Source organism: Giraffa tippelskirchi, chromosome 11 (assembly GCF_054371585.1).
Source record: "Giraffa tippelskirchi isolate mGirTip1 chromosome 11, T2T-mGirTip1v1.2.pri, whole genome shotgun sequence".
Taxonomy (NCBI): Eukaryota; Metazoa; Chordata; class Mammalia; order Artiodactyla; family Giraffidae; genus Giraffa; species Giraffa tippelskirchi.
The window spans coordinates 120,954,698-120,978,725 of NC_137285.1; the positions used below are offsets into that span (position 1 = coordinate 120,954,698).

The window sequence follows — 24,028 nt, forward strand, 5'->3', positions numbered from 1 at the left end:
CTTTTAATGAAGTTTAAAGAGGAGAGTGGAAAAAGTGGCTTAAAATTCAGCATTGAAAAAAACTAAGATCACAGCATCTTGTCCAATCACTTCATTGCAAATAGATGGGGAAAAAGTAGAAACAGTGACAGATTTCATTTTCTTGGGCTCCAAAATCACTGCAGATGGTAACTGCAGCCACAAAATTAAAAGACACTTGTTCCTTGAAAGAAAAACTATGACAAACCTAGACAGTGTATTAAAAAGCAGATACATTACTTTGCCAACAAAGTCTATATAGTCAAATGGCTTTTTCAGTAGTCATGTATGGATGTGAGAGTTCAATCATAAAGAAGGCTGAGCACCAAAGAACTTATGCTTTTGAACTGTGGGGCTGGAGAAGACTCTTGAGAGTCCCTTGGACTGCAAGGAAATCAAACCAGTCAATCCTAAAGGAAATCAACCCTGAATGTTCATTGGAAAAGCTGATGCTGAAGCTGAAGCTCCAATACTTTGGCTACCTGATATGAAGAGCCAACTCATTGAAGACTCGGATGCTGGGAAAGATTGAAGACAAAAAGAGAAGAGGGCGGCAGAGGATGAGATGGCTAGATAGCATCACTGACTCAATGGACATGAATCTGAACAAACTCTGACAGGTGAGCTTGGAGTGCTGCAGGCCATCAGGTCACAAAGAGTCAGACACAACTTAGTGACTAAACAACAACAACAATGGTAGAGATACAAAAAACAGCCTAGAAGTCATGTACGGCTTACCTCTGGCTGAAAATTCTATGACCCAGATGGGGCTCTGATGAATAACAAAATCAGAGGTAATCATTATATCACTTTATTACTGAAGCTGTGATCCAAACATGGTTGTAGGACCTCCAATTATTTCTCATCCCATTCAAGATCCAACCAATTTTGAGATGTACCAAGAGCTGATAGAGAAGGGCGGATCAGAGCATGCATTCTTCCACATAGTCACAGAATTTATTTTACCTGCAGCACTCTAAGGCCTTAATGTCAAAGCTGCTGAAGCACAACAGACATGGAAGGAACTAGTCTTTACACATGAAGAATGACCTCACCACTCACTAAGCACTGACCCAAGGACACACCAGCAATCAGAGAGACAGATGTAGGAACATGAGTGGCATCTGCCTGATAATATTTCAGATGTTTGCACCTTACAAGTTGGTCATTTGACATCTGATCTCATGAGAATATAAATACCTTAGGGGTTACAATCTATATTTGTTAACTCTAACAATAATTATGTAAAAGTTCAAACAGGAAATTTATAGACAGAACTTTCTTCTTTTGTGATTGTAGTAAAACTGTTTCTCTAAGTACAATAAAACCACAAATTATGGATATTGTTTGGAAAGAGTCATTTTTCCTACAGAGTTGGAAAGTGAAATTGTGCTTTGTTTTATTTCCCAGGCTTTCATCTACTATTATTTAATATAAACTCATTGCAATACTAATAAAATAAAATCTGAAACAGTAAACTAACAAATCAGTTCTGACACCCTGTAGTAACCAGTCTGACAGGTGACATGTATGAGCTCAGAAAACAAGGGTCTAACACTGACCAAGGCTGAGAGGGAATAAGAAATATGTAGCAGAGATGATAATCTCCAACGTCAACCTTGATGAAGTAAGATTCGGTCAGAAAAGGGGAAGTCCTGGTGAGGAAAGAGATTTGACTTGTGTCTCTGTCCCTGGGTACAGTGGGTATAGCTGGACTTTCTTTTTTTTTAATTTATTTATTTATCTATTTTTTTACTTTACAATATTGTATTGGTTTTGCCATACATTGACATGAATCCACCATGGGTGTACATGTGTTCCCCTTCCAGAACCCCCACTCCCACATCCCTTCCCATCCCATCCCTCTGGGTCATCCTGGTGCACCAGCCCCGAGCACCCTGTATCATGCATCGAACCTGGGCTGGCGATTTGTTTCACATATGATAATTTACATACTTCAGTGCCATTCTCCCATATCATCCCTCCCTCGCCCTCTCCCATAGAGTCCAAAATACAGTTCTATACATCTGTGTCTCTTTTTCTGTCTCATATACAGGGTTATCTTTACCGATTTACTAAATTCCATATATGTGTGTTAGTATACTGTATTGGTGTTTTTCTTTATGGCTTACTTCACTCTGTATAATAGGTTCCAGTTTCATCCACCTCATTAGAACTGATTCGAATGTATTCTTTTTAACGGCTGAGTAATATTCCATTGTGTATATGTACCACAGCTTCCTTATCCATTTGTCTGCTGATGGACATCTGGGTTGCTTCCATGTCCTGGCTATTATAAACAGTGCTGTGATGAACATTGGGGTACACATGTCTCTTTCAATTCTGGTTTCCTCAGTGTGTATGCCCAGCAGTGGGATTGCTGGGTCATACAGCAGTTCTATTTCCAGTTTTTTGAGGAATCTCCACACTGTTCTCCATAGTGGCTGTACTAGTTTGCATTCCCACCAACAGTGTAATAGGGCTCCCTTTTCTCCACACCCTCTCCAACATTTATTGCTTGTGGGCTTTTGGATAGCAGCCATTCTGACTGGCATGAAATGGTACCTCATTGTGGTTTTGATTTATATTTCTCTGATAATGAGTGATGTTGAACATCTTTTCATGTGTTTGTTAGCCATCTGTATGTCTTCTTTGGAGAAATGTCTGCTTAGTTCTTTGGCCCACTTTTTGATTGAGTTGTTCATTTTTTAGGAATTGAGCTGCAGGAATTGCTTGTATATTTTTGAGATTAATTCTTTGTCCGTTGCTTCATTTGCTATTATTTTCTCCCATTCTGAAGGCTGTCTTTTCACCTTGCTTATAGTTTCCTTTGTTGTGCAGAAGCTTTTAATTTTAATTAGGTCCATTTGTTTATTTTTGCTTTTATTTCCAATATTCTGGGAGGTGGGTCATAGCTGGACTTTCTATAAGGAAGAAGGGGAATAAACACAGAGGCACCTCTAACTTACTTCCATTTTGGGTCTCATGATATGGTTATAATCATGCTTCTCTGACATCTTTTAATATCACGAACACCAATCAAGTAAGAAGATTTTAAAAGTTAAATTTAGATATCACTGTTGTTAATGTTAGATGCTTCCACACATCACTTCTAGAAATTCTTTCCAGGTGTTGCTCTTGCCCCTGATCTCTCAGCTGAGCTGGTTCTGGGTGGCAGATCGGGCTCAAAGAGAAGCATGAGCAGGTTAGGGATGTAAGGAAGTGCAGCAGTTCCCTGTGTCTGGACCAGTGAATACCACAGAAGAGAGTCTGCCAGCTGTCACATCATCAGACCTCTGAGCACAGACAGGCAGAGGCCATGAGAATTTATTGATACAGTGATGCAGAAATACTACAGTGATACCCTGATAAAAATTAAAATAGCAGGACTCAAAGACCCCTTGGCCTTTGTTCTTATTGCTGTTAGAAGGGATTTTCTACCTCTTGAAAAATCAGGGATCCTGACTGACCTCAGAAAGGTGCAGTTGAAACTGACAGAATGGGAAGGAGTTGTGGGGAGATTTCAGTCTTGAGAAATAAACAGTCCCTCAAGGAACAAATCAAGCCTTTCTCTTCTTCCAACCCCCCTTCTCCTAAGACTTCCCCTCCCCCAGACTGATCTTCAGTCAGCGCTCTCAGCAGGAAGCCTGCAGGCTGGGCCATTTCCCCCTTTAGAACAGCTTCCAGACCTCTAACTAAACTCACCCAAGCAGATTCCATTTTTTCTTTTGTCAGTCTCCAACTCTGCCCTCCACAAACCACTCAGCTATCCTCAGACAAGAATGGAGAAGTTGTGATTCCTTGGAGAAGGGTGAAGACAGGCCCTGGACAGATGTGTTCGGGATTCACTCACCTCACCAGGGGCCTGACCTCCACTATGATGACCCCAAGTAGAAGATGAGGGGAAATGAAAGCTAAATTCTGGGGGGTGGGGTCTGGACAGGAAAGGAGGAGAGAAACTATAGACCAGTAAGAGGCGTCCACATAGGGCCCCTGGGAAAAGACAAGGCTTTTATGCCTTCGCCTCCTGGGTCAGTGAGTGCATTTTATTCCTATCTCAGCTCTTGTCTTAGAAGCTGTTCTCAAGTCTCTTCAAAGTAATCAATCCTTTGGAAAACCAGACTTCCTGAGCACCACAGTTTCACACACTCACCTTGTCTTATTTCCTTACTAATGAGCTGTCAGGAGGAAGGAGAAAAGTACCCGCTTTTCCCCAGTGAGGACCCCCACTGAGGGCTCCCCTGAGGCAGCAACACTGAACATGCTCTCCCCTGGTGGCCTGCATCCACCAGCTGAAGTAAGTGAATCTGGCCAGTCTGTCCTATTAGGTCATGTTAGAGGAAATGGCTCAACAAATCTGAAATCACTAGGTGGTCATTCAAAGGGGCAATCACAGAGCGGTAGTTCACTGATGCTGACATTCAGAAGCTGGATGCTATATGGCCAAAATGACATTTTTTCTAGCCTCAAAAAGATTACAGAAATCTTTTGTGAAGCGGAAGCTGAGGAGACTCCAGTGCTCAACATGATAGACAAAAAGTCCAAGGAAGATGTCAAGACTGAGAACATCAATCACATTTATTTGAAGGTGGTGGGGCAGGATGGTTCTGTGGTGCGGTTTAAGATTGAGAGGCATACAATGAAGGAGAGTTACACGGCTCAAAATAGCCTGGACTTAAAACTCCCCTCTGGGTCCTCCCCACCATTCTATGCAAAACAAAGAACTCTCTCACTGGAAGAAAAAATGGACTTTAAGGTAGATTACACCCAGCTCCCAGCCAGTCCCAGCCTCTGGCCAATCTCCAGAATTCCTTGCCCCAGCCGTTTAAGAGATAACTAATCCGAACAACTTTGGAGAAGAACAGGCCTCCTTAAGACAGTTGATTTCCACATATTTGCCTATATATACTTATCTTTTCTTGGGTTAGTGCAGCAGCTCACTAATCTGACTGCTGCCCCTTTTCGTCTCATTAAAGGTGATCTGTTCCTGTAAAATGCCGGTCTCATTCTTTTTCTGGACTTCGCCTACTCTAACGCTGTTACCCTACATACACTACATAGTAAACTAATGAAAGCCTATTGTGAATGACAAGATTTATTAATGGAGCAGATCAGATTCCAATTTGATGGGCAGCTAATCAATGAAACAGACACACCTGCACAGTCAGAGATGGAAGATGAAGATACAATTGACATATTCCAGCAGCAGGAAGGAAGTGTCTACTAAGAAGGGAACCTGCTACTTTACTCCAGAATTCTGTTCCTTCAGACCAAGAGGACATTGTCAGTTAGAAAACCACAATTTTGTCCCACCACATCCTGACCACTACAGTACAGTTTCTCTATTCTTTTGTTTCCCTCATGCCCATTCCTTTATTGTACTTGAAGTAACTGGTGTATGTGCACAAGCATGTTGCATTTTTTTAAACTAAATGGCCAATGGTATGTTTTGCTCAACATCAAACGGAGATGGGATGGGGAAAAATACTGATTCTGTGAAAACACCCCCTTTTCTCCATTAGTGGCATGCTCATCAGCTCTTATCTATGTACTCCAGTAAGTTATTTTGCTCTCACTGTTTAACAAACAAAAGAACAACATAAAAATTCTTGCTTACCTTGTTTGATTGGAGGATTTTAATGTTTTTCATTTATCACTGTAAAACCAAGAACAATTTTATAACTTTTTGTACATAGATGTTACAGGTAGAGCAATCTGTCTTTAAGTAGGGATAAATTACTCTAAAAGGAATGAATCCTGGATAGTTTTCCCTACGAGTCAAGCATCTTGTTGTTTAAATAAACTTGTTTAAAATGAAAAAAAAAGTAGATTCTTATTCATTCTTAACATGCATTTCTAGTCACAAAGAAAATTAATTGATAACAATTTGGATCAGTGCTTATATGCTGGGAGATTAAGTTATTACAAATATTCTATTATTTAATTCCCACAATAGGCCTATAAGGTAAGTCTTAGTACTTTTATTTCTTATGAAAAACTGAATCAGTTTAATTTTAATAAGAGCTACTAAGAATGATAATAAAATTTTATGTTATTTCAAAGCCCAAGCTCTTAACTGTCCACAGTGTTCCCCCACTATAACATGAGACCTATAAGAACACCCTAGCTATGAAATAGCTCAACTTAGTTTTAGCCATTATCACGACCTGCTCTTGCTTCATTAATGGCTCTCCCTCCTACTGTACATGCTAGGGAATCTGGCTTCTACCTCTTCTTGGGGAGTATTCTACTGAAAGAGCACCTGTGCTGGAGAAACACAGGCCTAGGCCTAATCATCCTGTCTTCTGCACTGTTAGCCATGAAACGTTGGGTGTACCTCATAAGTTTATGTATTCTTTTAATGACCTGATAGGAACTTGTTCTTTATATGATATTTTTGAAGATTAACTGGGATAAAGATAATCTATGTACATATGTATATTTATACACATAATTATATGTATGTGTACACATGTGCATGTGTGTATGAGTGTGTATATATATACCATTCCCAGATTACATGCTTTGTCATTCCACTGGGGCAGGGTACTCCCCTTCTATAATTTGATGTAGACTCTGTATAGTAGTCTGCTCTGATTTATAACATATACTTCTCAAAGAAAAGCTTGCTCCTTTGCTATCCTAGGTCAGTTTCTCATCATGAATTTGAAACTAGTTACAAAGAAAAAGAACAGAAAATAAAAGTACATGGTATGGCATATACTGTAGAATGTGTGTGTGTGTGTGTGTGTGTGTGTGTGTGTGTGTGTGTGTGTGTGTGTGTGTGTGCGCGCATGCTCAGTCCTGTCCGACTCTTTTTACTCCATGGACTGTAGCCTACCAGGCTCCTCTGTTCACGTAAATTTTTAAGCAAGAATACTGGATTGAGTTGCCATTTCCTCCTCCAGGGGATCTTCCCGACCCAGGAATCGAACCAGCATTAGATCTTTAGGTGGATCAAAAGGGTGGATTCTTTTCCACTGTGCCAACTGGGAAGCCCTATACTGTATTTTACCATAAGAGAAAGGCCTGAAAATCAAAGTCAAGTGAAGTCACTCAGTCATGTCCAACTCTTTGCAACCACATAGACTGCAGCCTACCAGGTGTCGGAACCGGCCGACGAGTCAACGTAGGCACGGACGCGGGATTCCTCGGCTGAGAAAAGAAAACAGACACAGACACACAGAGAGACACAGACATAGACACAGCGGGGGTTGAGAGGATCACTGCAACCTGTAATGCCAGTGATGCCTGTTTATTTTTACACACAGAATTTTATACCCTTATACCAGGAAATTCTTATACAATACTATCATTAAAAATCACCTGAATAACATGCATCAGAAATCACCTAAACAATATAAGTCTATTAATCAGGCTCCCATGATTTCCCCATGATTCTGTATCTCAGGATTCAGGTCATAAAAGCCATTTGTCCTGCGTCAGATGCGCTCCAGAAGGCTGCAAGGAGTTTCCCTAGTAAACAATAAGAGGTGGCGGGACAGAGAACTATGTCTGGACTTGACCCTTGAGTTAACAAAGGCAGCCCCAGCTCTCAGAGCAGAGCCTGCTTGTCAGGTTGCCCTGGACTTAACCCTTGAGTTAACAAGGCAATTTCCCAAAGCACGTCCTGCTCGCAGGTTGCCCCCCGCAACCAGGCTTCTCTGTCCGTGGGATTTTCCTGGCAAGGGTACTGGAGTGGGTTGTCATTTCCTTCTCCAGGGGATCTTCCCAACCCAGGAACTGAACCCAGGTCTTCCACATTGCAGGCAGATGCTTTACCCTCTGAGCCACCAGGGAAGCCCCTGAAAATCAAAAGGCTATCCTTAATAAGAACAGCTGTCCCTAGACATGGCTTCCTCTGCTAGACAGGTTTAAGAAATTCATACTTTTATATTTTTCTGACCCATTTTCAGTAAAGGGTCTTAAAAATGGTCCCATATAGAACAGCCTCAGTATAAAAATGTTCTATAAAACAAGATGGGAACTGGAGTGGTCTTGCTAGCCAAGTCTGGGAACTTGAAAAATGAGACTTGAGTAGGTCCATTATTGTTCATTTGAAGGGCACAAATACGTACACAGGACATTGACACAGCTTATACTTTTTAGTAATCATAGAGCAAATCTTTATTAAATTGTGCAAGACACTTCAATAGTTGTTTTACACTGAGTGACATTTGTTTTTACACGGTGATCTTAAGAGTTAGGCACAGTTTTAAACCCCAGTTTGTGTTTAAGGAAAAAGAAGATCAGAATTTTTTCATCATTACACACCTTGTAAAAGTCAAGACAGGATTAGAACTCCAACATTCTGAACATAAAATTGTCATTCTGTATACAAATATCGCTTATGTTTTCCTTTCTATGACCCTTTGATAAGCTGAGTGTGTCCTGGGCAACAGACATTTGCTCAAATACTTAGCTGATGGTAGTGGGTGGGGAGTGATTATAGATTGTCCTGGATATCATAGATGGTGGCAGACAGGCTTTGCCATGTTTCTTTAGGTTGGTGATCAAAAAAGAAATACAGGAGGATTATGAGGGCAAAGACATTATACCATTACTGTTTTGTCTTTAGAAGGGATTAGAGGTCTCTCTTTGAGAATACAAAAGAGAGTCAATGGGTAAATAAGCATGTCTGCTAACCCAAAGCAGATGCACTCTGCATCCCAAAGATGAGCACAAGTTCTAAAGTAGAGATGGGAGACTGGAAGGAAGAGATGGTGCGAATGGCTCAGATGGGCTCAGGTATAGAAGATGAAATCCAAGGCAAGGGTCACTATAAGAAGTGGGAGAGGGAACAGAAGTTTCAGGAACTTGGAGGGCACAGTGTCATGGGAGCCGGACAGTCCCAAGGATTGAAATATGGATAGGCATTCCGAGAAAAGTTGCACTTAGAGAACTTATAGATGAGTGACCCATGGTTTGTGACATTGAAAAATGAGACAGTGCCTGCTTCATAGTCTAGAAAAACACCAACATGACGGGGAGGAACAGTCATGGAAAGAGTCAAGACTCTTGAGTCAGGATGAGTGGTGGAAGAGTCCTCAAAGGCTTCATACCTAAATTTATCCTTTAACCCTATAACCCAGTAGCCAAATTGAGGTCTGTATATGGAGTAAGCATTTTCATAACTAGTGCTTCGTTGAACAGCAAACTTTATGTTACAGGAACGTATTCTACAGTATACCCCTAGGATCCAGGCAGTCTTCTTGGATACATCTATTTCCCAGTAGTGTTTCCCTGAGGAGAAATATTGGGAGCCCAAGATACCATAATTATAACACTTAACAGGCCATATTGGCACAGATAGCACTTGTCTCTGATCTTCTGAAAGGACAAGATTCAAATTTAGGTTGAATGGATTCAATGTGATGTCCACTGCAGAGGAAAAAAAAAAAATCAAAACATGCAACAAATATAGGGTAAGCTTATCCAGGGACATTACGAACAGGGAACTTGGGAATTGACTGTGAAGAACTTGTGTTGATGGACTGGGGAAAGGGGTTCAAACATTAGAGTGACATATTATTTGTATGTATCAGGAGGTGAACACGCAGGGCTATGACCAAATCTAATTGAAACTGCAAACTTCTGAAATGGGGTCAGAACACAGTAATTTGAAGACCCAATAAATCTTCTTACCCCAGTGGCACTGGACGCGTGTTAGCTCTGAAATGATAAAAGATTCGATGATGTTGATTGATGCAAGTGATTAAGCACTGATACCTACTTCTTTTCTAGGGTGGGGGCAGGGGGTAGGACCACTGTGAAGCTATGAAGTGGTGAATGAGAGGATGAACCAGAAACCTAGCCATTCTCCCTTTTATATAACCACATCCCTTTCAGCAATACCCCTTCTCTGAACACCCCCCTTCTTTCTACCCCAACATGTGCCCAAGTTTAGTCCCTGGCACCACAAGAATCCCATATCCACACTCCTGCCCTGGCTTCCTCACCTTTAAACATGCGCAGCATTCCATGCAGATCTGGAACACGGAATACATTCTTCAGTTTCTTGGAAACCGTTTTTGGCTTCTTCAGTGTCCAGATCTCACTCCTAGAGATGACAAAAATGTTGACCCTACATCTCTTACGTTCCATCCCTTTAATACCACTGCCTTCCTCTCCTTCCATGCATTGATGCACTTAAACCTTCCTCCCTGGGAAACCCAAGGAGAGGAGAAGTGATGTCTCTGAAACTGCAGACAAAAGAAATGTGCTCATGTCTACCTGCCCACTTAGGAAGAAGACCTTCACTTAAAAAAATAAAATAAAAAGCTGTCTCCTTCTAGAAATGGAATATATTAACCCTTCTTTTGATACTTCATGGAATGAATATGAAACTAGGTGAAATACTGTACAGGAAAGGCTTTTGCTACCTTGTGTTGTGCTGTGCTGTGCTTAGCAGCTCAGTCATGTCCGAATCTTTGTGACCCCATGGACTGCAGCCCACCAGGCTCTTCTGTCCATGGAGATTCTCCAAGCAAGAATACTAGAGTGAGTTGCCATGCTTTCCTCCAGAGTCTTCCCAACCCAGATCTCCCGCATTGCAGGTGGATTCTTTTACTGTCTGAATCACCAGGGAAACCCTTTGCTACCTCTAAAATGGTACTAATATGGAAAAGTCATCATACACAATGGGTCTCCCAGATGGACATTCCCGAAATGCAGATCAGTAGGGACGCTACAGATCCTGACTGTGGTATGAGTCTATTTTTGGAGAGCCTATAAGCCTGTGCCCTGGTTCAAAGCTTTACTTCCAGGGGTGTGGCCCACAAACAACATTGGAGATTTTTAGGAGTTCTGGGGAAAAGTTAAAAACTTCTGGCAAAGGAGAAGTTACGAATACTGAACTGAAAATGATTAGAACTTCATGTGTTTGTAAAGAATTCGGTGCTGCTAGATGAATCAGCAAACTTCAGACACAAAGACTACACTTTCCTATATGAGTTTCTAAAATGTGTGACTCGGAAAAGATTAATTATTGCCACCAGGCTCAAAACCAGTCACTTCAAGGCTCAGGTCTGCCTTTAGAAATCTCAAGAGAATCTTGTGGAATGACGTAGTCCCACTCTACTTCTATGTAGGCAAAATTTAAAACAAAACAAAACTTTTTTTTTTCCTCTTTAAAGCTGACCTGCATAACTGTTTTAGGGCTTGACAAGGCCCATGTGCTAACACAAGCACTAGTGAAATAAAGAAACCAAAGAAGGACAGAGGGTGAATTAAATGAGTGAAGTCACAAGAGTCTAACAGTAAAATCCCTTATCCTCTTTACCCTTACAGGTCCTAACTCTGTGAATTCCAACTACTGAATTCATTAACATAGAATCCGGCTCATTCTCAAAAGATATAGAACACTAAAATCCTCATCTATGACCACAATTTAAAATAATACTACATCACAATTTCATTGTTTGGGGAGATTTTTCATTCTGATTGGCCAGATAACTCTCATGGCTACAAACATTTCTTCATACCACATGAGCATGACTCCTGATCACCCATACGCACCATTTCATGAATCCACTCGTGTCCTAGGAGGAAAAGAGAAAACACAAGTCAAGGAGATTAAATAAAACAGCAGGATTAAGGAAACAAAGAATAGGAAAACTATAGAGAAAAACAGAGCAGTCAAAATTGTTTGAAATTATTTGAAAAAATCAATAAAATAGATAACCCTTTAGCTAGATATCTCAAGAAAAGAATACATAGGAGGCAAATTACTCGAACAAGAATTAAAGAAGAGACAATATTACTGAATTAACAGAAATTAAAAGATTATAAAGGCTATGAAAAATTGTATACCAACAAATTAGATAATGTAAATTAAATGGACAAATTCCTTTAAACACAAAAACTATCCACACTGATTCACAGAGAAATAGAAAAACTGAATAGACCTAAAACATGTAGAGATTGGACTGGAAATCAAAAACTTTCTCCAAAGGAAAGTCCAGGTCTAGATGGCTTCACTGGTGAATTCTGATAGTTTTAAAGACAAAGTATACAAATACTTCACAAATTCTTCCAAAAAATAGAAGAGGAGGAAACACTTCCCAACTCACTCCATGAGGCCAATACTATTCTGATACTAAAATGAGACAAAGATACTACAAGAAAGTAAACTACAGGCTAATATCTCTTATGAATATAGACATGAAACTTTTTCAACAAAACACTGGAGAATTTAATCCAGCAAAATATAAAAGATTATACATCATGCGTGCATGCATGCTGAGTTGATTCAGTCGTGTCTGATTCTTTCTGACTCTATGGGCTGTAGCCTCCCAGGCTCCTCTGTCCATGGGATTCTCCAGGCAAGAATACTGGAGTAGGTTGCCATTCCCGAGATCAAACCCAGATCTATTATGTCTCCTGCATTGGCAGGCAGGTTCTTTACCACTAGTGCCACCTGGGAAGCCCCATCATACATCATAGTCAATTTGAATTTATCCCAGAAATGCCAGGTAGCTTCAACATTAGAAAAGCCATCAATATGAGTGAAAATAACCTTGATAAATATTTCAAAGGAGCCTCTTAGTGTCAACAACAGGATTGGAACCCAAGGACACAGATGAGAAGGTAACTGACACAGGTTCAGAACCTCAGGTTGGATGGCCCTCCTCACCTGCAGCAGCTCCACAGTTGACCATTCACTGCGGCGCTCCAGATCTGAGATGAGCTCCTTCAGCAGCTGGCCCTGCTGAACCAGCTCAGCCTCAGCCACAGCCAAGCTATCCAGGGTATTCTTCTCCTCTTCCTCCAATTTCTGTAGTTCTCTTCGCTCCTCACTATCCAGGATGCTTCTAAGCTGATTAAACTCTGTTTGTATCCTTTGTCTCTCAGTCTGAATCTGATACTGTAAGGTTGGACAAGGCGGAGAGGGAATGAATCTGTCAGCTGTGGAGCCTACTGTGTAAGGGATTAGGAGCCAGAAAAATATTTTTCAAGGGCTTCTTACCAGGAGGGGAGTTAAAGTAGGCAAGCAATTTTGAAGAAAGCTCAGCTCTTTTTTTTTTTTCCTTTTTCTATTATTTTCCCTTCAGTACAAATCAAAAAGGTCTCAGACAGTCTTATCTGCCAACCCTGGGCCAAAATGTAAAACCTGAGTGAGGTTTGAGTTGTGGATAGCTGTCCTAGACACCCATGCCTCCCTGCATTACTACAGTCCCTAAGTTTGAACCTTGAGAAAAAGCTCAGTCTTTTGCCCATTGTCTTCCACTGAAGGTGTCAGAGACTTGCAAGAGGAATGGAAGACAGAATTCTCTAGCCTTCTTCACCATAGAGGGCTTCCCTGGTGGCTCAGTGGCAAAGAACATGTGTGCAATGGAGGAGACTCAGGAGACTTGTTTTCAGTCCCTGGGACAGGAAAATCCCCTGTGAAGGGAATGGCAACCCATTCCAGTATTCTTGCCTGGAGAATCTCATGGACAGAGGAGCCTGGCGGGCTACAGTCCGTAGGGTTGCAAAGAGTCGGACACGACTGAAGCAACTGAGCACAGCATAGACTCGCCATAAAGTCAGTCTTCATGCTGAATCCCAAAACTCTGTGTATGTTTGAAACATATCCACTCTCTAGCCCCTACTTCCCACAGGGAAAGGACAAAGGAGAGAACAAATAAGATGGCACCTGGACTCATTCAATGCCAGGCAACAAGAGGAAGGGGCTTCCTCATGATTAGGACAGGAGGACAGATAGTTGTGCCAACTCCTAACTCAGAAATCCATTAGGAAGAGTCTCCTCCCACCTTCCAGGAAGTTCTCTCTTCTCTGATGTCAGCTTCCAACTTCTCAGCCTTCTGCTGCTCCTCCCTCAGCCTTGTCAGAGCTGCCTGGAGCATCTCCTATAAGGGAGGAACCACATCAGCATCAAATTTTGGGCTTTTCCAGCACCTGGACAGAGAAGAAACAGGGAAGAAATCATGCTGATCTCATAAGCGACCAGTTTTTGGAAACCAGTTTGAATCTGATCATTAAAATCGATGACATGGGATGGAAGAAAATCTGAGAAGGTAAAGGCATTGTTTATTCCTAAGTGGTGAAAGTCCCTATCCTTGCCAATTCCTCTTTTTTTTAGAGTAATTATTGATTCTGCTCTGGCAAGGAATGTTCTTTTTTCTCATTGACACTCTTTCTATGTCCAACCCACAATCTTCAACAGCACCCATTCTGCTGAGAGCTAATCTCAGCAACTAGAGCTAATCTGGTGAAGGAATTACCAGTCAATACAACAAAAGAGACAAGAAAATCTCTCACTTTCGGCCAAGAGTCTATACTTTTGGCTCCTCCTTTATGTAACTAAAGAAAAACACAGAAATATCCTTCAAACATTGGAAGTTGAGCATACTGTAAGAGACATACATTGGAGATAACAGAGCTCACTACTATGGTGCCAAACAGAGCAAATGAAAAGGTGAGATTTTCCACCAAGTACTAATTTCCATCCTGGGCCCTACCTGACTTTCCTTGACTGCCTCTTCCGCGATGAATATGTGGTGACCATGGTGCTCCTGAGATCGTTCACAAAGTCGACAAATGACTTTTCTATCCTCCTTACAGAAGAGTAGGAGTTTCTCTTCGTGGTGCACACAGAGACCTGTCTTCTGCCCCTCCTTTGGGCTCAACTTGACCGTTCTGAGTCTCTCCACTATGTTGGCCAGATGCAGATTATGCCATAGGTTTCCAGGTGAGTACCGGGTACCACACACAGGACAGCTGCTGTCCCCTCCTAGGCTGGTGTCTTTCTCCTTGTTGTCGGTGATGCAAGTCTGGCAGAAGCTGTGACCACAGCCTAGACTTAGGGGTTCTGTTAAAAGCTCCTGGCAGATGGGACAGGATACCTCTTTCTGTAGGTTCACCACAATATTTAAAGCCATAGCAGCTGCTCCCTGGCTTCCTCCTGTCCAAACTTCTGGAGCTCTTCTTGCTTAAGGATTCTGGGATGGATAGGCAGATTGAAAAGAGAGATGTAAGACTGGCATAGATAAAAAAGATTTCAATCATGCAGACATTAAAGACTGATTAAGACTGAAATACTGAAGAACAAGAAAGAACAAATGGAATTTAATGGCCTGGGAAAGCCACTAATGCCTCAGGGCTTTTGCAGTTTTCTTTTCTTTCACCCTACAATGATCCTTCCCTTGATATTTTCATGACTTCCTGTTATGCTTCATTTGACTCCCTCCCTACATGGCCCCTCCTTTGAAGGGCCTTATGTGATTAACTCATCTGCAGCACAAGCATCACTACATCACTTTGTGTGCACTTACCATCTTTTTCTTATTATCACTGTATAATATATGATAACTTTCTTGAAGTATCCTACTCCGAAAATGCAATCCGTGTAGATTAGGCACTTGTTTTTATTCACTGCTGTATCCCTAATGCCTAGTACAGATAGGAACATAAAGTTTGATGTATACATAAAGGATTTTCTCACTTCTCCAGAGGGAATTAGACCTTTTGAAAAAAAAAATCAGCATTTCCTCTTTTCTTTCCATTAATTAGCTGTTCTCCTATGGGTGAGCTTTAGGACCACAGATAGGTTTCCAGTGAAGATTTATCTATGGATCAATCAATCGATTTTTCCATCTGTCTCTCCCAACATACCTTTCCATAAGGAGTCCTTCCACATACTTATACTCACTCCCCAGAGACACTCACAGAAAGAGTAAACATTATAAGAGGAAAGTAATTTTATGACTAACAATTGTCTCAGTTCAGTTCCGTCGCTCAGTTGGATCTGATCCTTTGCGACTCCATGGACTGCAGCACACCAGGCCTCCATGTCCAACACCAACTGCCGAGTTTACTCAAACTCACGTCCATTGAGTCGGTGATGCCATCCAACCATCTCATCCTTTGTCGTCCCCTTCTCCTTCCACCTTCAATCTTTCCCAGCATCGGGGTCTTTTCCAAGGAGTGAGTTCTTTGCATCAGGTGGCCAAAGTATTGGAGTTTCAGCTTCAGCATCAGTCCTTCCAATGAATGTTCAGGACTGATTTCCTTTAGGATAGACAGGCTAGATTTCCTTGCAGTCCAAGAGACTCTCAAGAGTCTTCTCCAACACCACACTTCAAAAGCATCAATTCTTCAGCACTCAGCCCTCCTTATAGTCCAACTCTCACATCCATACATGACTACTAGAAAAACCATAGCTTTGACTAGATGGGCCTTTGTTGGCAAAGTAATGTCTCTGCTTTTTAATATGCTGTCTAGGTTGGTCACAACTTATCTTCCGAGGAGTAAGAGTCTTTTAATTTCATGCCTGCAGTCACCATCTGCAGTGATTTTGGAGCCCCCCAAAATAAAGTCTGTCACTGTTTCCACTGTTTCCCCATCTATTTCCCATGAAGTGATGGGACCAGATGCCATGATCTTAATTCAGTTTTCTGAATGTTGAGCTTTAAGCCAACTTTTTCCCTCTCCTCTTTCACTTTCATCAAGAGGCTCTTTAGTTCTTCTTCACTTTCTGCCATAAGGGTGGTGTCACCTGCATATCTGAGGTTATTGCTATTTCTCCTGGCAATCTTGATTCCAGCTTGTGCTTCCTTCAGCCCAGTGTTTCTCTTGATGTACTTGCATCTAAGTTAACTAAGCAGGGTGACAATATACAGCCTTGACGTACTCCTTTCCCTATTTGGAACCAGTCTATTGTTCCATGTCCAGTTCTAACTGTTGCTTCCTGACCTGCATACAGATTTCTCAAGAGGCAGGTCAGGTGGTCTGATATTCCCATCTCTTGAAGAATTTTCTAGAGTTTATTGTGATCCACATAGTCAAAGGCTTTGACATAGTCAATAAAGCAGAAGTAGATGTTTTTCTGGAACTCTCTTGTTTTTTAGATGATGCAACAGATGTTGGCAATTTGATCTCTGGTTCCTCTGCTTTTTCTAAATCTAACTTGAACATCTGGAAGTACACGATTTACGTACTGTTGAAGCCTGGCTTGGAGAATTTTGAGCATTACTTTACTAGCGTGTGAGATGAGTGCAATTGTGCGGTAGTTTGAGCATTCTTTGGCATTATCTTTCTTTGGGATTGTAATGCAAACTGACCTTTTCCAGTCCTGTGGCCACTGCTGAGTTTTCCAAATTTGCTGACATATCGAGTGCAGCACTTTCACAGCATCATCAGTTAGGATTTGAAATAGCGCAATTGGAATTCCATCACCTCCACTAGCTTTGTTCGTAGTGATGTTTCCAGGCCCATTTGACTTCGCATTCCAGGATGTCTGGCTCTAGGTGAGTGATCATACAATTGTGGTTATCTGAGTCATGAAGATCTTTTTTGTATATTCTGGGTATTCTGGTTATTCTTGCCACATTTTCTTAATATCTTCTGCTTCTGTTAGGTCCACACCATCTCTGTCCTTTATTGAGCCCATCTTTGCATGAAATGTTCCCTTGATATCTCTAATTTTCTTGAAGAGATCTCTAGTCTTTCCCAATCTGTTGTTTTCCTCTATTTCTTTGCAATGATCACTGAGGAAGGCTTTCTTATCTCTCCTTGCTATTCTTTGGAACTCTGCATTCAAATGGGTATATCTTTCCTTTTCTCCTTTGCCTTTTGCTTCTCTTCTTTTCACAGCTATTTGTAACAATTGTCTAGACAGTTAGAATTTACAAATCACTTTAACCTATTTATTCTGCATACAAAAATCCTTGTGAAATGAGTACTTCCTTTATTCAGATGCATAAATAGAATCAAGTGACTTACAGAGATCATTCAAATCAACAAGTTGAATCGGGGTGAATATAGTGTCTTCAAGGTCCTCTTTCAGAGGCCTGCCAGGTGTGATAAACATTATCACCTAGAGGTATATATTTTTGAGAAATCAAATAATTTTCCAAACAGGAGAATATCAAAGTATTGCCACTGAATAAGTAAGATTTGAATGGAAAGCTGAATGATGAGAAGGGAACATGAAATGAGAGGAAAAAAATATTTTAGAGAGAAGGAGTCACATATATGAATGTCCTGTTAGTGAAAGGCACAGCATCTTTGACCTGCTTTAAAATGTCAGCCTGACTGGAATGCAGAGAGCTGCTAGGCTTTCGGCATTGCAAGAGGCCAGAAGGGACCAGAAATTTTACACTTCCTACATGATGTTAAGTCTCCTTCCAAAGAGCTGAGGTTCAATGATGGAAGTTTGTAGGACAAGTTGATGGAAATAGAGAGAAGCAGAAGAGAGTGAGAGATGAGACAAAATGACAGGCTTGGGAGTTAGAGATTGTGTATATGGGAATGAAGGATTATCATCAGGCTTAAGTCTTTTCTTCCTGTAAAAAGGAAGACATTGGCATTACCTTCTCCTAGTTTTTTATTTTTGCTATTTTTGGTAAACAGATACCTCAGCTTCCTCAAAGAAGTTGTGACTCTTCTAATGAAATAATCACCTATAGGGTCCTGGAAGCTATGCTTCTGGTTCTTATAAGGTAATCAGTCTGTTGGCACAAAACTTACTTAAACTACGTTAGTTTCATACATGTCCACCTGATCTTGTTCTCTTGCAAATGACCTGAAGAGAGCGATAACGTACCTACTATACCACAACATGGTCCCTCACCGATAGCCCACCAGAGGGAGCCATACTGACTTCTGGGTCTCCTCTCCTCTATGCCCGTGCTAGGCTAAGTGAACCTGGTTGATTTCTGTCCTGCTAAGATACATGAGAGAGAATGGCAAACCAAACCTGAAACTGGTGCTAGTGGTCAGTCAGAGGTCCTACTACAGAGTGCTAGCATGGCGATGCCGACTCTCAGAACCTGGACTCATGTACGAGGAACTGTGAAGCAAAAAATTACAAAGATAAAAATAAAGGAATATCTCAGTAGATATTAATATCTTGGAACTTGCTACGGTGGATTTTTTTTATCCTCTATGTAGATACATTCACTTGCTTGAATGTGAGCTTATTTGAAAATAAGGTCTTTGCAGATGTAATCAAGTTGAGATGAGATTATACTGATACAAAGTGGGCTCTAAACACAATGGCCAATATCCTTTAAGAAGACGAGAGGACACACAGACACACTGGAAAGAAGGCCATGTGACAATGGTGGCAGAGATTGGAGTAGTACAGCCGCAAGGCAAGAAATGCCTAGGATTGCTGAAAACCACCAGAAACTAGGAGATGAACATGGAATAGATTCCCCCTTGGAGCCTACAGAAAAGAAACAACTCTACCACCACTTTGATTTTGGACTTCTAGCCTCCTGAACTGTGAGAAAATAAATTTCTGTTCTTTTAACAACCTATTTTGTGATACATTTTTCTTTGTGACAGTCCTAGGAAACTAATGCAGTTGCAAAGGTTTGATATTGAAACAAAGATCTGAGGGATTCATAAACAATAAACTTACCCTTGTTCTAAAGAATCTGGGAGAGGGGCATGATGAAAGCTGTAAGGAGATAAATGTAGGTCTAGAAATCTGTCCACTTCACCAATCATCCATAAAGTGAACCTAGTGAGAAGTAAAGCTGCTGGGTATAATCTAGCCAATGGTAGAGATACTGAAAATTGTCCAAAGGCTATATGTTGTTAACTCCTGGCTACAGTGACTATGTGTCAGATCAGGCTCTGATAACGGGCAAGACCAGGGGTTTACATAATATGACATTGTCCATCCTAGCTTACAACTGAAGCTATGAGCCAACATTGGCATGATATGTTTTCATTCTATTCAGAATCCACTCAATACTGAGAAACACTAAGAGGAGGGAAGAGTAGAATATGCATTCTACTGTGGGATTTTGGACCTCCTGTTTAGAGTTTGGCTGCAAGGAACTGATGTCAAAGCGGATGCCACCATAATGGCTGCAAAAGGAGAAAGGTGTAGAGGAGCCAGAGCCCCCAAACATGGGCAGTGAACCAACCAAGACCCAAGAATGACCCAAGACCCCAGCAGCCATCTTTCAAGGACATGGAAAAGGGAATACAAGAAGTATCTACCTGATAGAACTCCCAGGTCAGATGGTTGCCATGGTGTCAAATGAATGCATCCTACACTTGAGTCTTCTCCTAATATCTGGATTCATGATATTGTAAACTCTATGCTTCTCTGCAGATTAGACAGTAAAATCAAAGTGTCTCTAGAAAGTGGAGTGCAGGGAAGGATGGCCCTAGGAGCTTCTAGGCAACATCCCAGACACTCTTCTGGGTTTCCTGAGTCAGGAACTACCAATGAGAAAAGCAGGCCTTTAAGTATCTCACATTTGTAAGATTGTGCTCAATTATCTTTTCACAGGGAGGCCTTTGGGACTTCCCTATTGGTCCAGTGGTTGACTCCACCTTCCAATGCAAGGGGTGCAAGTTCGGTCCCTGGTTGGGGAACCTAGGTCCTACATGCCACAGGGTGTGACCAAAATTTGTGAAAAATAAATCAATGAGGCTTCAAGATCACTACTTAAATTTGCAAGACCTTTACTGGGTCTTTGCAGATCCCTCAGCCTGAGTCAACATTTAAACAGTGTTCCTCCATAATATTAATCATCTTCTTATATACTACATTAGTTTTGTTTGTTTACAATCTCTTTCCAGCTATAATGCAAGCTACTATATGAATTTAACATTTTTTGTATGTTGAATGGATATTCATTGTACTTTTAAAAGCCAGCAGGCTTCTTTAGTTCCTATGAACTATATTTTAAAAATAAATGAATAAATCCATTTTCCTCCTATTTATTGCGCCTTATTTTTGACCCTGAGAAGACAATTGTTATCTGGGCAGAAGTGGATCCTATTCAAGAGTAAGGCATAGACTCACAGAAAGGCAGTAACAATGACTTCTGAAAAGTGAGCACACAGAACAGAGTGGCCATGTATCAGAATGTGAGTAAGATATCAATCCTTGTGTATATGTAGCACAGTTTCTTTATCCATTCTTCTATCAATGGACATTAAGGTCCCACTCTATGGCACAGGAAACTATACTCAATATCCTATGATAAACCAAATGGAAAGGCATATAAGAAGATAATATGTATGTATAACTGGATCATTTTTCTGCCTAGCAACACAACATTGTAAATCAACTACACTTCAATAAAATAAATTTTAAAATAAAAAAATAAGATAGGATAATAACAATAAAAAAGATATCAATCACTGTGAAATGCAAGCTTAAGATGGGACATCCTTAGTGTCAAGAGCAAACTTCTTGGTAAGACTACTGAGTCTTTGGGCTCCTTCTGAGCAATAATCAACTCCTTATTAATTAGTGGTCAACAACAACAACAAAATAAGTAATTGAGGAGCAATCACTGCAAAGGTGTGCCTAAGTGGAAGAAGAAGGAAGAAAAGCTCCAAGGCAGGAGAGACTACTGAAGAGAGAGTAGCGGGTCTATTCAGGGAAGTACAAGCAGATTCCTGAGACTTGACCTCAGCGGGACACAAGATAAGTAGAAGCCACAGAGGTGGACAGTTGTCATAACATCTAACCTGCCATCCTCAGGCAGGACAGAAGCTGAAGGGACGTCAGGAGGGCCACAGACAGCCCCTCAGTGGTGCCGGGAGGAGGGTGAAAGGATCAACTTCAACATTGCCCCTGTCCACTCTCCCAAGGCTCCATTTGTCTGATGCTCCATACAAGAAGCTGGGGCTTCACACAGTTGGAAAACAGGGACCTCCTTCACCAGCTTTTCTTCTGAGGAGGTGGAGGTGAGCAGATTTTCTGTTCATCTCTTTATGAGAGAGACACACACACACAGACACACACACAGAGAAAGATACACAGACACAGAAACACAGGGAGAGAGGATTCTATTTCCTCTCAGGAAGGTAGACAATCAAAGCTATGGTATAGGAAAGATATGCGGATGAACTCAGTCTGGAAAAATGAGTGCTCCTCCAGGAAACAAGCAAGGCCCTCTACCTCTTCCACACTCACTTCTTTCCAGGCTGTTCCTTCTCTAGATTCAGAGCTGCCATCTGTCTGCACTCAGCAGGAAGCCTGCAAGTTGGCCTTTTTCACCTTCGGAGCAAGCCTGGGCCACAATCTAAACTCATCCAATTTCGCCTAGTACTTTCCTTCCAGAGTCTCCAGCCCTCTGTGCCTCCACAAACCTCCCCACACACCTTCAGCTTGCAGAGAAGACTCTTGGTTTTAGTGGTGAAGAAAAGCAGGAGCAATCATGGTCAGAATTCACTCACCAAACAGGGCTCAGTCTGCATGAAGCAGTTTCTTATGAGATCTGGCAGAGAAACGAAAGTGAAATCTTGGCCTGGCAGGAAGAGGAAGAGGGAAGGAACTCTGGGTCAAGTTGGCAGCGGTCCCTTAGGGCCACTGGAGACAAATTTGGTTGTGGGGGATGCTACTGCCATCTAGTGGACAGAGACCAGGGATACAGCCAACCATTCTATAATGCACATGATGACTCCCACAGCAGTGTCCTGTCCAAAATGCTGAGGTTGAGAAGCTCTGTTTAGCCATCTCTGTTTCCTAGACCAGCTAGAAATGGAGCATCTCCACCATTTTCATAATTGTGCACAGCCCCTCAATCAATCTACCATTTAAAAAAAATACTTATTTATTTGGCTGTGATATATCTTAGTTGTGGCATGTGGGGATGTCAGGGATGTCTTCAGTCTTCATTGCGGTACGTAGGACCTAGTCCCCTGACCAGGGATCGAACCTGGGCCACCTGCTTTGGGAGTACAGAGTCTTAACCACTGGACTACCAGGAAAGTCCCCCAGTCAACCAATTTGAATCAACCCTTCCTGTCCAGTGTTCTACTTGCTCCCCAAAAGCATTACACCATCTCCTGGGAGATGGGAGCTGAAACCACACGTGATGGGAATAACCATGAGCAAAGAAGCCCCTATCAAAAGTCTCCCACCTTCTTGGTCACAGGATAATCCTAGCACATTATGTCTCCATGAAAAGTTTTATTTATTTATTTAGCTTTATTGAGGAAATACAATTAAAGGACTAATTTTTTTTTTACTTTTTTTAAAAAAAAATCCCTTTTAAAAAATGTATTTATTTTATTTATTTTTGGTGACACTGGATCTTTGTTGGTGTGTGTGGGCTTCCTCTAGTTGCAGTGAGTGGGGGCTACTCTTCATTTTAGCTCATAGGCTTTCGTGGTAGCTCTTATTGCAGAGCACAGGCTCTAGATGCATGGGCTTCAGTAGTTACAGTATGCAGACTCAGTAGTTGTGACTCGTGGGCTCTAGAGCATGGACTCAATAGTTGTGGCACATGGGCTTAGTTGCTCTGCAGCATGTGGAACCTTACTGAACTGGGGATCGAAACAGTGTCCCCTGCATCAGCAGGTGGATTCTTACCCACTGCACCACAAGAGAAGTCCCTAGGCTAATTTTTTGTGCTGTATTCATTGAGGACATCCTGGGTTCTCCTATACTCTTGGAAAACTTATTACATAAGAAAAAATATCATCCTTGGAAACTGCTTTCCAAGGTGTAATTATCCCTTCTGCCCTTTCCCATCTTCTGACTCATACTTAGAGATGAAGGACAAATCCAATACAGAAAGAGAGTCCCCCAAATTGTTGAAATTTTAACAACTTTCTTGTAAAAATTTCTGTATCCATTATAGGTGGACCTATCTTTGACCACTTTTAAGAAATTGATTATTCCTTTAATAAAATCAATAGACAACAAGTTATAGAGTTAGATAAATAGATCAGTAGTTATGACCTATGTTTCACGCTGACACATGCTATTTTTTACATCCAAATAAGACTTAGAGCTGTATATTGTCACCCTGCTTATTTAACTTAGATGCAGAGTACATCATGAGAAATGCTGGGCTGGAAGAAACACAAGCTGGAATCAAGATTGCCAGGAGAAATATCAACAACCTCAGATATGTGGATGACACCATCCTTATGGCAGAAAGCGAAGAAGAACTAAAGAGCCTCTTGATGAAAGTGAAAGAGGAGAGGGAAAAAGTTGGCTTAAAGCTCAACGTTCAGAAAACTAAGATCATGGCATCTGGTCCCATCACTTCATGGGAAATGGATGGGGAAACAGTGGAAA

General features: G+C 41.4%; 1 protein-coding gene and 1 pseudogene across 9 annotated transcripts; one reads left to right on the plus strand and one right to left on the minus strand.

Annotated features, from left to right (window-relative positions):
* Positions 1 to 1,743: 1,743 nt before the first annotated feature.
* Positions 1,744 to 5,245, plus strand: LOC145525645 (small ubiquitin-related modifier 2-like; annotated as a pseudogene). The gene is made up of 2 exons (XR_014068354.1): positions 1,744 to 4,652; positions 5,067 to 5,245. The product of XR_014068354.1 is annotated as a small ubiquitin-related modifier 2-like (transcript).
* Positions 5,246 to 8,120: 2,875 nt separating this feature from the next.
* TRIM34 (tripartite motif containing 34) lies at positions 8,121 to 22,219 on the minus strand. 8 transcript variants are annotated; one of them, XM_081539159.1, is made up of 8 exons: positions 22,177 to 22,219; positions 14,481 to 14,960; positions 13,773 to 13,868; positions 12,653 to 12,883; positions 11,536 to 11,558; positions 9,978 to 10,078; positions 9,664 to 9,690; positions 8,121 to 9,399 (listed from the first exon to the last, which is right to left on the minus strand). In XM_081539159.1, exons 2-8 carry the CDS (start codon positions 14,898 to 14,900, stop codon positions 8,828 to 8,830), a joined length of 1,470 nt encoding a protein of 489 aa, XP_081395285.1. In that variant the 5' UTR covers positions 14,901 to 14,960; positions 22,177 to 22,219; the 3' UTR covers positions 8,121 to 8,827. The 8 variants fall into 8 exon arrangements, with proteins under 8 accessions (XP_081395285.1, XP_081395286.1, XP_081395288.1 ...); XM_081539160.1 differs by having other exon boundaries at positions 22,102 to 22,219; XM_081539162.1 differs by having other exon boundaries at positions 21,914 to 22,219.
* Between the last annotated feature and the right edge of the window lie 1,809 nt (positions 22,220 to 24,028).